This window comes from Lampetra fluviatilis, chromosome 45 (genome assembly GCF_964198595.1).
Source record: "Lampetra fluviatilis chromosome 45, kcLamFluv1.1, whole genome shotgun sequence".
NCBI lineage: Eukaryota > Metazoa > Chordata > Hyperoartia > Petromyzontiformes > Petromyzontidae > Lampetra > Lampetra fluviatilis.
In genome coordinates, this window is record NC_136319.1 from 6,666,448 (window position 1) to 6,679,225 (window position 12,778).

The following is a 12,778-nucleotide window of genomic DNA, read 5'->3' on the forward strand; positions in this document are numbered from 1 at the left end:
GATGTTTGAACATCGCAGAAGGTACTTATTTGAGGCTCAGTCGACCTAGGGAAGATCGTGGACCGATTCCGATAATCGTCACTGGTGTTGGTGAACCGGTCATTGGCCTCCCCTAGGTCGACTCAGCCTAAAAAATGAGTTCCTGGTACGGTGTGTAAACATCAACCTTGGGGATATAAAGGCGGTCGGGCGTATTGTTGGCCACCCACCCCATCGAGTGCCGTGCCGGCCTTCATAGGTGCTCGCTACTAGCACTTGCCCCAACAGTCTGTTAAGGCTACACGGGGGATCTGTGTCATTGTGTGCGTGAGTCTGTGCGTTGTGCACGTTTCTCTGCGCTGCTCACACTCCGTGCTCTCAGGACGCACGACTCAGATCCACAATTCTCACTGAGTCACCTTCATTACCATACACATACAGTGCGGGGTAGAGCGGTTGACTAAACGAGTGGTGAATGGAGTAAAGCAGCTTCATGGAGTCAGCGCAGTAAAACGACAGCAGCCCCGCCTCCCAGTGCAGGTGACACCCGACTCTCCGGGGAGGATCCCTCAACGGCACTGAGGTCAATACATCACCATGAATCACGTAGCAGCAGTTGTTATCTTTATATAAAACCCAGGATGAGTCGTTCTGTCCCAGCCATAACTCTTTACCACTCCCTTTCCGAGCGATCTTCCCGTACGCGACTCCAACCTCACAATCCCCCGCCACACCCCCCACGTCCACCTCCCAGTAGTGCTGACCCGACGAGAAGCTCTGGGAGCACAGGGCTTGTGTATAGCCATCAAACCGGTGTGGGTGATCGGGGCGACCCTGGGAGACAGCGGTCCACGCCACCGTCCTGAGATCCGAGGAAATCTGGAGGTCGTTGTGGGCCGAGTTTGGGTCGAGAGTTGGTGAGCGTCCATCTGCAGTAACGATAATCACAGTAGCCGTGTGACAACAGCACAACTATTACAACAGCACTCGTGCACTGACACGCACGTACACTCCAATAGAGCAATTCATAATGAGCATTGTTATACAACGTTGTAATGCGTAGCTATCGGTGTGATGACATGTAACGGGCACTTTGTCAATCCAATGCTGGATGAGGGCTTCACTACACCATACTTGTCGTGTGGGATATTTGACCATACTTCACCACGACGGTCACTGCGCATTGGCGAAGGCAGGCGGCGCGGCTGGCGAGAGCACAAAAATACAGTACAGCGGTGCGTTTGTCTGCCCCGCCACGTGGCCCCGCAGCCTGTAGCACCTGCTAGGCAGGGTGGTGGCTGCCCCGCCACATAGCCCCACAGCCTGTAGCACCTGCTAGGCAGGGTGGTGACTGCCCCGCCACGTGGCCCCGCAGCCTGTAGCACCTGCTAGGCAGGGTGGTGGTGTCTGCACGTGCGAGCCCTGCCCAGGCCCAGCCGCTGCGGGGCTTTGCGAGGTGCCAGGAGGTGGGGCGCTCTGTGCGCTAGGGCTACACGATTTGGGGAGAATCTCTAAATGCAATTCTTCTGACAGATGTTGCGATTTGATTTGCGATTAAATTTTTAAAGTCAAGCTTCAGTTCAATATTAACTGTGTAATAGATTTAAAACATGTGATGGAGCATTACTACATTATACCATCAAATATGAACTGCTCTATATATTGTAATGCAAGGATGAGAACTTAAAAGATATGATTTGCTTCCAACATGTATTTATTAAAAAAATTAATTGAAATAGAACAATCAAACATATAACAATTGTTAAGTTTAATCAATAAAGTTCTAATAATACAAATTAAAACAATTCCAATAAGAAAGTACTAGGAATCGCATTGTTTCAAATTGCTATTTCGATTTTAAATCGATTAATTGTTCAGCCCTGCTATGGCGGTAGCGCCCGTGGGAGGCAGTGGATCACAGCAGTAGCAGCGGCGTGGATATCAACACCGCCGTAGCGTCTCTGTGTGTGTACAACAAACACAAACATCTCCTGTGTAACCTTTCACAGGCTGTAGGAGCAAGTGCTTTTGGTGAGCACCTGTGAAAGACGGCACGGCACACGAGGTGGGTGGGGTTGGCCAACACCACGCTCGATCGCCTTTGTCTCCCCTGTGGTGACGTTAACACACGCACCAGCTGCTCACTCGAGGCTGAGTCGACCCAGGGGAGGCCCATTACCAGTTGAGATGATCCACCACTGTGTAGTGATGTACACTCGCGTGTGTGTGTGATAGTGTAGTATTGTACACTCGTGTGTGTGATAGTGTAGTGATGTACACTCGTGTGTGTGTGTGATAGTGTAGTGATGTACACTCGTGTGTGTGATAGTGTAGTGAAGAACACTCGTGTGTGTGATAGTGTAGTGATGTACACTCGTGTGTGTGTGTGTTAGTGTAGTGATGTACACTCGTGTGTGTGTGATAGTGTAGTGATGTACACTCGTGTGTGTGTGTGTGTGATAGTGTAGTGATGTACACTCGTGTGTGTGTGTGTGATAGTGTAGTGATGTACACTCGTGTGTGTGTGTGATAGTGTAATGATGTACACTCGTGTGTGTGTGTGATAGTGTAGTGATGTACACTCGTGTGTGTGTTTGCCAAGGCCGTAGCCATGGAGTCAATCAATATTGGTGGGGACCAAATCCTCCAGGGGGTCTGATGGTCTCCCCCCCCCCCCCCCCCGAGATAAAAAAAATCTAAATTTGAGAACGAATTTCCTGCCATTTCCTGCGTAAAATATACAAAAATTCACTAACACATAGGATGGACTTTTATGCATTTTTTTTACAATGTATTGTATTACATTTCTCTGTTATGTTTGTACCTTTTCTTGTTTCATTGTATGTAATGTTAGAGATTTGGGATTAAAATAGTACAACCATAACCACAATCATAGAAACAAAAATCTATTTTATAGCAATATTTTGGGGGGGACATTTTGAGCATATTTGAATATTGGGGGGGGGATGTGTCCCCCCCCAAACAGCATCCTCATTCAATAATACACACGTGTAGGGTTAATAGAGCTCATGTAATACTCATTTACACTCGTGCGTGTGCTGTATGCCTCGAGTATTAACATTGAATCCATAATAATCCTTACTGTGCCTTGGTAGGGATATGGCAGCTTCACGCATTATTAGCAATGAACCTTACGCATCACAACGGTGATGGAGTCTGGCTCGAGTCTGATGATGACATCCATCACAGAGAAGACTTATAGTCATTGATTAATCTGCTACAATGGTTACTTTGGCCAACATCATCCTCACTGGATAATACACACGTGTAATATCAATGGAACTCATGTAACAGTGACATACCCTAGTGTGTGTGCTATCGTCTATTGAATCCATTATAGTCGCAATGTTTATGTGTGCACGTACAGTGATTGATAGAAAAGGTTGACCATGGTTATGCCTTAGTCTGGCTTTGGGAGCATCAGCCATTAACTGGGAAACCTAAGAATTCTAAAAGTGCATTAGTTTGACTCTGTGCATCAAACTGTTAACATGAAGCCTAAGACTCCTAAATGTTTCTTAGTCTGGACGTATGGTCCTTGGGTATTAACAATCAACCAAACGATTCCTAAACGTACCTTGATCTCGTTCTAAAAGCCATAGTCTTTATCATTGAACCGTACAAATCCTACAGGCAGCCTTTGTGTCTGCAGTGGTTATCTTTACAAGACGTTCTAGGTACTCATTAAGGCTGAGTGGACCTAGGAGAGCTCCAAAATTGGTTCTGAATCCACTCACCACTGATGTTAGCCAAGACCGTGAATAGCCTGTTGGTAGCCATGTTTGTATCTCAGTGCACAAACCATCCTATCTTCACTGGACATCCGTACTCACTCCACCTCATCCATACACCTCCGATTAGCACGGTTGGTGTGAACGAGATCTATGTTGAACAAAGTTCAACATAGATCTATACACTATTACAAAAACACGATACCCCCGTATATCCTCAACAGACTTTTGAGGCAAGTGCTATTAGTAAGCACCTATAAAGGCCCGCACGGCACATAAGGGGGTGAGTGGCCAGCACCACATCAGGCCGACTTTATCTCCCCAGTGGTAATGTTTACACACCGCACCAGGTACTCATTTGAGGCAGAGTCGACCTACGGGAGGTCCAGGACCGGTTCAGATAACCCATCACTGGTGTTGGTGGCCGAGAGCAGGATTCACACTCAGGACGCCAGGTTCGAAGTGCAGCGCACTAACCACGACACTACAGCTCTGCAACATACATGTACAAGCGCAATTACACGCACAATAACAGACGCACACGTGGCAAGAGTCCGTGGAACTCACACATGAATGCCAGCAAGTTGACCACAGCTCCCTGCACGGTGCTGATCGAGGCGATGTCTTCTTCACTGGGAGATGAGGGTGGAGATCCCTTCTGAGCGTCTCTCCTGTGAGACCAGAACCAGCAATGACTCACACAGCCCGTGTCTTACACTGCACTATCACACAGCATCATCATAGCATCATCACTCACAGCAACATCAGACAGCCCGTGTCTTACCCAGCATCATCTTTTGAAAAATAAGAATAGGTTTTGCCCTTTCTGGCAATAAACTAGGTGCTCTGATGTTCAAACACCAAATTGATATATTTTGTAAGGAATACAATCTGCATTAACCACACACACTTATCGTGAACATGCAAACATTCTCTGATAATTATATATGATGCAATGTCTTTGAAACTGATTGGCCTAGAACAGAGACAGCCTTCTTTATGGCCTAGTCTCACCAGTGTCAGACCAGAGAACGCGAAAGGCGAACAGTGAGCATGTTTGTTTGCAGGTTCATCACAAGTACATGTGGTTTAATGTAGCCTTGATTCCTTGCCAAAGGTATCTATTGCTGTTTGAACATCCTAACACCTGTTTTATTTCCAGAAAGGGTAAACCTATTCTTACTTTTCATACTATTGTAGTGACATAGAATCGGTCACATAGCTTAGAGCTGGCTGCTGGCAGAGAAGGAGATCTGCAGCTTACAGAATTCCTGACTGACCGCAGGTCACGTGATAGATCAGAGATGGATGTAGGGGAAGGGTCACGAAAGGGACACATTGAGAACCTGCTAGTAGGTTCCCGAAGGGGGGCGTGGCCACGGCGGAGCCAGGCCACGCTGGCAGTATAAGAGGGGCCCCAGGAGGGGACCTCGGGGCTGTCGTGTAGAGTGGGATTCTGTCGTGCTGCTGCTGGAGTCTTCATCTTCGTCTCCGTCTTCACCATCTCAGCGTCGCCAGTCAGGCAGTCTACCAGCTGTCCTGACTGGGAATCGTAGTTAGGCCTCAGCAAGGTAAGGTACTTTACCCTTTTTACCGGGTAAAAGGATAAAGGTGTCGACATGCCAAGGGGTAAGGTAAAGGGTAGGGTAAAGGTAGCTTGGAAGAAGTACCCAGTAGGGTAAAGGTAGCGCAAAGTATTACCCGGTAAATACGGTACCTTGTTTACCGCTAAAAGCTCCGTGGCGCAGTCCGTGGCCTCCATTTAATAAGTAATATTAAAACAAACTTTATTAAAACCACGCTTTTATGAAATGTACTCGTAATGGCAGAACTCCACGACTCCAGGAAGTGGCCCCGAAGTTTGCCATAACGTAAGGGGCCATGGTGATTTACAGACGTCAGTTGAGCGTGGACAATTAGAGCCAAGCCGAAACATAACATATAAAAAATGATTTTATGATAGAATATAGTGTTGTCATCAGTATGACATAAGTATACCAAGTTTGCAGTCGATACCACATTAGGAAGTGGGTAAAAATTTAGTTACAAGATTTGAGGATACAACGACGACAACGACAACAATGACAACAACGACAACAGACAGTGAGTTAAAAGAAAACGTGTAAAATTGGAATCATCGAGAGTATTCTATATGAATAAAGCGCTCTACCTAGCATTTACCGTTATGAACCTTGTTCATGTGTAGTACCCTAGTAATTACCCTGTAATCGGGTAATTTATATGGGGTAAGGGTAAAAGGTAGGCTCGTTGCTTTTTACCTTTTACCTTACCTGCTAAGGGTTAAAGGTAGGGTAGAGTAATTGTATTGTGGTAAGGTAAAAGGTAGGGTAAAAATAGGCTCGTTGTTTTTACCTTTTAACTTTTACCTTACCTTGCCGAGGCATAATCGTAGTTACCAAGTGTGAACTGTTAAGGCCGTTTAATAAATAGAGTGCCTCCTACTCTTAGTGTCTCTGAGTCAGCCACTACACTATGATACAGGTAAAAAGGTCCCATAATACAGTATAATTTCACACAGGATCATACCACACATCATCATCACGCACAACATCATCACACAGCATCAACATACACCATCACTCACAGGATCCTACCACACATCATCATTACACACATCATCATCACGCAGCCCATGTCCCACACATGGCGCCACCCCATGTGTTAATTTGTGTGACTTTATGAGTCCATACCGGTTTGTCTCCTTTAGGTGAACCTGCAGGAGTCAGACACAGAGGGTGTGAGTCAGTTCACCTCCAGCCACGTTAACCACATGGTGATTCATAGACGCAATGAGCTGGGCTGCGCTCAGCCATTCGCATATTCCAGTGTTGTAGGTTGTAAAGAAGACAAAGCCGTGGAGTCGTTCGGACTCGATGGTTCTCATCAGCAAGGTGTGGCCTCTCAAATCGTTGCCACTCGGTACCCAATGTCACAGGAAGAGGCGTCCGTAGCATTCGATGTCGATTCGCAGTGATTGTGAACCAACATTCAAAATAAGTACGCACTGTGAGGGTGAATTACACCCAGAGAATCGCGTTAGCAGAGTCGATAGTTTAACATGGTGAACATTTTTTGAAGCAGGCAATCTCCACATTGGTCTCATCAACAGTCAGTGCTGAAAAACAAAGCCCCCTGTATTTCTTAGAGTTAAAAGCACTTCTATTGTCAGCATGACTGATGGTTGGTCTACATTTGGTTACATCAATAATTAAAATGTAGTGTGAAGAAGTCTCAATCTGTTGTACATTACAGGACCATGCGGTTACAATTTTAAATACCAACATCTGCAGACATTACCAACCGATTAACTCGAGGGATTTGCGTGTTAATCGTTTATTTATGAATTGGAATTTTAACAGTAATTTATATTTTTATCAGAATATGCAAATCCACGTCAGTGGACTTGATTCCTCATTTAATTTCAGAATGCAACGAATATAAGCGAACTGGGGCACTTGCCCTGGCTCCGTGAGCGCTCTACCTGCAGGAACGTGAGCGAGTCCCTCTCCTCCTGCAGAGCGCGCAGGCGCGTGGCTGCTGCCTGGAGGTCACTAATCTCGCGCTCGTAATGAGCGATGTTCTCCTTGATCTGGGACAGGAGCTCACGCCCCTTCACGTCCACGCGGTCCAGAGCTGCCCTCTCGTCTTCATCCAGCATCGCCCTCATATGGGTGAACTCGCATGAGATGCGAGCCTTGGTCTGGACCATGGAATCCTGCAAAGGGGCATGTGATAGATTCTATCAATTCATATACCATGCTGTGAAGACCAAAGTCACATTGTTTTTTGTATATTTCAAACCTAGATTTCCCTGCCTCGACATTGTCGTTGAGCTCCCACTTAACAGGTCAATAACTTTAAGTATCTAGGTGTTATCTCGTCCTTCACATTGATAATTTGGCCAGTAATTATATAGTCCAAGCCACCATCCTTCCATCTTTGATGCCAGTGTAATCATCGACCGCCTAGCCTCTCGTTCCATTTTACCACCTGGCCGCCCACTTTGACCTTGATGCCTCCATATCAATGCATGATTACATCCTTTGTGTCACCTTTAATTTGTCCCCCTGGATACCTTCATCGTTAACGTTCTTTTGAACAAAACTGACAAATAGGTGTAAAGACAGTACAGAGGACTAGCGGTCACAATGGGGTAATGACAGGGGAATTAGTATGGGAAGAGACTAGGGACCACAGGGGATAATGACAGGTTAAGTGACGGACGGGGGAAGGATCTGGTTCTACGACAAGGATCGAGAATAGGGGCTGTGGCCAAGTGATAGAAGGGAGCAGGTGCGGATCAGGGGCCGAGAGCCATTCAGAAGGTTCTAGAGAAGGGTCGTGGCCAAGGGTCAAGGGATGGCCATGCTGGGCATAAAAGGGGTCGAAAGGAGAGGCTCGAGGCTGCTGTTGGAGTCGGGGTCTTCGCCTGTCAAGTGAACGTGTCTTCGATAAAGATAATCACAAGATCACTGGAGTCGTTACATATGTAAGCACCTCCTAATTCCGCAAATTCCTAGTCGCAGATTAAAAAGTATATCTCTATTCTTAAAAATGAAATCAATTATTAAAACGAGGATTGGTGACACGTCCTTCCAGGCTGCTCCTACTCACGTTACTGGAATGCCCTTGCCTCTCAGCCTCGGCTGGGCGTCCTCCCCACCCTCCAAATTTATTAGAGAGCTGCGTGATGAGTGTGATGTGAACCAGTTCTGGATTTTACCTTCAGCAACGCGCACTGACCCGCATAACTAAGTATGGCCAACTAGCCTCAATGATCAACACAATGTGGGGAAGTCTTCGTCCAGAAGTGTATTGGTGAGGATCTGTAGATTACTTACAAAATAGATAAGCACAAGTCACCATCCACATAGATCTGTCTCTCCACATCAACAATAAAAGTATTTTGAACGTAATATATTGGCCTGGTGGCCTTTTGGGATTGTATAATTCTAGCATAACTGTATTCATTCAGTGCAGCAAACTCTGGACCGGTTTTGGCATGCAGTGTATCATGAGCAGTCAGGCTCGCTTGAATTAACGCAGGTGAACTGCTAGGTGTTATAGACAAGGACCCTCTATGATATGGATCTTAGACAAATAATTATTTGATGTTTAAACCAGTCCAGTGTTTCCTCGATAGAATCAATACTACTAAAATGATGCACTCCCAGAAGACTGTGGAGCTGATGTAAGGTTTATGAATTCATGTATTCGTTGGAGAGACAGATGTGTAAGGAAATTATGTCTGTTTATTTTATTTTTATAGTTATATTCTCCACAACGAGTCTAATGATTGTTTGCGTTGTGTATTATAAAATTTCGCATCTAACTAGGACCACTACGAAAGGATCCTTTCCTATAAACTAAGGGCAGTACATTAGCTATAGCTCAAGCAAGCTAATGCTACTTCGACGACGATCTGTAGTTCATGTCTTCTTTATTATTTATTTCTCGTCGGCCGGACAGCTCCACATTCTCTTCACACTGACACCGCTCCACTCTCGTTCCTCGCGTTAGATGTTGTCGCTCCGCGTACAGCTCGCTCACGCTCCCCCTTCCTCCCGCGTGCCACTGGCAAATGGCGCGCAAGGAGACAGCCTCTGGCTCGCCACGTGGCCGCTGGCGTGCTGGAGGTGTGAGACATGGTCTCGCCTCTCGACTCCACACACTGACTCTCCTTCCTGCTTCCCCTCATAACCCTTCACCTACGTCAACAAGCCTCGCCTATAGCCACGCCCCCTTACGAACCTTCTGGATGGTTACCCACAAGAACCCTTGAGCTCCACCCTTGAACTTGGCGCATCCATCTAATTGGCTGATGGCTGAAGCGGCGGAGCCTATCCCACCGATCGGCGACCGTCGGTGAATCCTCGTATTACATCTGATTGAGCGTTGGGTGTGTGTAATTAGAGCAAACTTCTTCTTGGTTCTTTTGGTAAAGTCATGTAGAAGGGAAGTAATAAAATAATAAAAATAAAACATAATAAAATAATAAAATAATATAATAAAATAATATAATAATATATTCATATTCTTAGGTTTTTTTCGGTAAAGTCACGTAGGTAAATGAGAGATTACAAGAGATACCACTCCGTATACGGAGTGGTATCTCTTGTAATCTCTCATTTACTTGATACAGCTGTCGTGGCTGTGACGGTTCCACCTGAAGACGGAAGCTTGTGTTGCCTCCGAAACGTCGTGATTTTTATTTTTATTTTATTTTACTTTTTTTAATTTTAATGTTTTACCTACGTGACTTTACCGAAAAAAACCTAAGAATATGAATCCTTGCAGTCACGAAAGCTTCAAATCTAGAATTAATAATATTTTATATTTATTTTTATTATTTTATTACTTCCCTTCTACGTGACTTTACCGAAAGACCCAAGAAGATGAATCCCTGCAGTCACGAAAGCTTTAAATCGAAATAGAGCAAACTTGTTTTCCAGCATTCCCTGTACTCTCTTGAAGTAGTGTCTCTTGTGTTCATTCTAGCATTTAACAGCCGATTTCCTGTAATTTCATCTTCACTCGTTTAATTAATAGTTTCTAATTCAATGTAGTCGTTGCTCTATACTGCGTTAATTTATCTCACTCATTTCAAGTCATTCGAGTTAACCTGCGAAGTGCTGTCAGTCTCACGAGATATGAACTTTTTTTTTTACATATGAAGTATTCGGAATGACGGCAGGAAACCACTTGACGGGTAGCACACTTTTTATTAAACATTGTCGTCTCACGATAACACGTGTAGTCACTATTTCTCACACTACACACTCCACTTGACACGTGTGGTCACTACTTCTCACACTACACACTCCACTTGACACATGTGGTTACTACGGCTCACACTACACACTCACGCTGCACGCTCACAGCCCCTCCAGCCCCGTAGTGTCCGTGGAGCCTACAGGCCCACTCCAGGACCCTCTGGAAGGTTCGAGGGAAGGAGAGGCTCGGGGCGAGGTATCCCCAACTGGTGTATAAAAGCCGGTCCTCTCAACGGGACCGGCAGTGTTCGTCCACTCAAGACCCGAAGACGTCTGAAGACTTGAAGACTAGGCCAGCACCCTGGGACCCTCAACCGAGGCTCTTGTAAGAGCCGGGTTGTAGTGGACCAGTGGTGAGACCCGTACCTTGGCTAGGTCGGGTCAGCTTAGCCTCCCCTAGGTCCCGTAGCGGAGGACCCGAGAGAGCATAGCCCTGAGTCTGTATGGCCCGCTTGAAGGGAAAACGTTGAATGTTTTTTCTAATTTATATTTCAAGCACCCCTAGCGATAATAATGCATATCCTGCACAGTTATTACACACTGACTCAATACTAACAAAGTTCACTTTAATCTACAGAGTTGTCCTCACAGGGAGAGAGTCACAGACTCCACGCATGGTAAAGGTCACAAGATAACAAAGCCCATGCGTGGTACCTGCACGGCCTTGCGAGCGGCCTTCATCCGTCCCACGGATGCCTCCGCCTTCTTCCTCTTCTCCTCCACCGATCGCGTCTCCGCTCCGACTCCACTCTGTAAGAGACGAAGTCACCAGAGGAGACTCCACTCCCTGAGCGACCCCCTCTCTCGCCCACTCCACACAGAGCCCTCCACAGTGATGGCCATGAAAAGCCCAATAGAAAATAGGCAAGCAAGTCAACCTCTACTGACTGGACAGTCTGAAAGGCAAGACACAGCGGATAAAAAATAAGCCCAGGGTGATGAGTAACATCAAATGTTGTTTGCCCAGTGACAGCTTTTATCAATGTGTGTTCTGGTATCGTTTGAGTGGCTTCCATGCGCGCCATAAAGCACTTCACCTTCCGTGTCTTGTGCTCATCTTCCAGTGCGATGACATCATGTCGTTTGTGTGCACAAGTGATGGAGCAGACCGTGCAGACCAGGCCGCCGTCCTGCTTGCAGTAGAACTGGTAGGGATCTACATGCTTCTTGCATCTCCGTTCCTCCACATTAACAATGGGAGCCACTAGGACATGGTCTTTAAACTTGGGGTTTTTAAGGTGAGGCTTCAGGTGGGATTCACAGAAGGAAGTCTCACACCTGAGGCAGGTCTTCACTGCAGGAGTCTCCCCATCATCACAGCCGTCACAGAAGACAACTCCAGCCATCCTCTCTCCAACTCTGAGCTGCTCCACCAGGTTGGCGAGTGCCACGTTCCTCTTCAGCTGGGGTCGCTCACGGAAGGCCGCTCGGCACTGCGGGCAGCTGAAGCTGCTCGCTCTCTCCCAGGCACCGTCCAGACACCGGAGGCAGAACGAGTGTCCGCAGCTCAGCGTGGAGGGACAGTCAAACGTGCCCAGGCAGATGGGGCAGCTCAGCTCACTGTCGACACAATCACTGGGAGACGCGCTCGCCATGGCCCATGGCTTCACTCGGACTCAGTCGCTCGCCGCGGCTCACAGAGGAGCTATCGCAGCAGCAGCAGCTCACACAGTGGAGACGAACAAGGAAATGAACTGACTTCACCTGCAGTTAAGTTATAAATACCTCGAGACACGCCCTGGAATGTTCCACACGGCGGCTGGGCTCACCTGTGTAGACGTGGCGTTACAGTCACGCACTGTGTAATAGCTAAAACTGATTTTTGTGTTTAGTTTGTTGTCCTTCCCCTGCACTTCGAATTAGCACTGTTGGCTATGTGCAGTGTGGAAGAAGTTAAACATACATAGCTTTGACCGGTCTCAAGTGATATACTATTTGTACAAACAAAACCCAGCAGCAGCAACCCGGGACACAGCAATAATGGTTTGTCCCACAAGCTGATTGACCGGCTCGGGTCAGGCTGTGTGTATTTTACAATGGAACCGCACCTTGTGCAAACATTCTGATGTAAAGGTTAACGTGTTTTTTTCCGTGTCTTTATCCATTTTTTTCTTGCAAGGCCTGTTTGTTTAAGCTTCACAGTCTGTAATCGTCTAACATCTTTATCAGCTAATATTTTAACAACTGGCTTTGTGCGTCCTCTGTTCATGTGTCAAATATGTTTTTGTTTTTTATTCCTACGACACCGTTTTA

General features: G+C 46.5%; 1 protein-coding gene across 1 annotated transcript; it reads right to left on the reverse strand.

Annotated features, from left to right (window-relative positions):
• Positions 1-357: 357 nt before the first annotated feature.
• Positions 358-12,351, reverse strand: LOC144947494 (zinc-binding protein A33-like). The gene is made up of 6 exons (XM_078876719.1): positions 11,563-12,351; positions 11,180-11,275; positions 7,234-7,467; positions 6,443-6,465; positions 4,299-4,402; positions 358-908 (listed from the first exon to the last, which is right to left on the reverse strand). The coding sequence occupies exons 1-6, from the start codon at positions 12,118-12,120 to the stop codon at positions 358-360; spliced, it is 1,566 nt and encodes a 521-aa protein (XP_078732845.1). The 5' UTR covers positions 12,121-12,351.
• Positions 12,352-12,778: the final 427 nt, after the last annotated feature.

What these genes read in the sequence shown, in the direction of transcription:
- LOC144947494 (XM_078876719.1), bottom strand. Translation starts at nt 12,120, where the DNA reads ATGGCGAGCGCGTCTCCCAGTGATTGTGTCGACAGTGAGCTGAGCTGC. An exon ending in ATGAGCACAAGACACGGAAG is followed by an intron (nt 11,276 to 11,562) that starts GTGAAGTGCTTT and finishes CGTCTCTTACAG; the next exon opens with AGTGGAGTCGGAGCGGAGAC. An exon ending in CACCTAAAGGAGACAAACCG is followed by an intron (nt 4,403 to 6,442) that starts GTATGGACTCAT and finishes CTGGTCTCACAG; the next exon opens with GAGAGACGCTCAGAAGGGAT.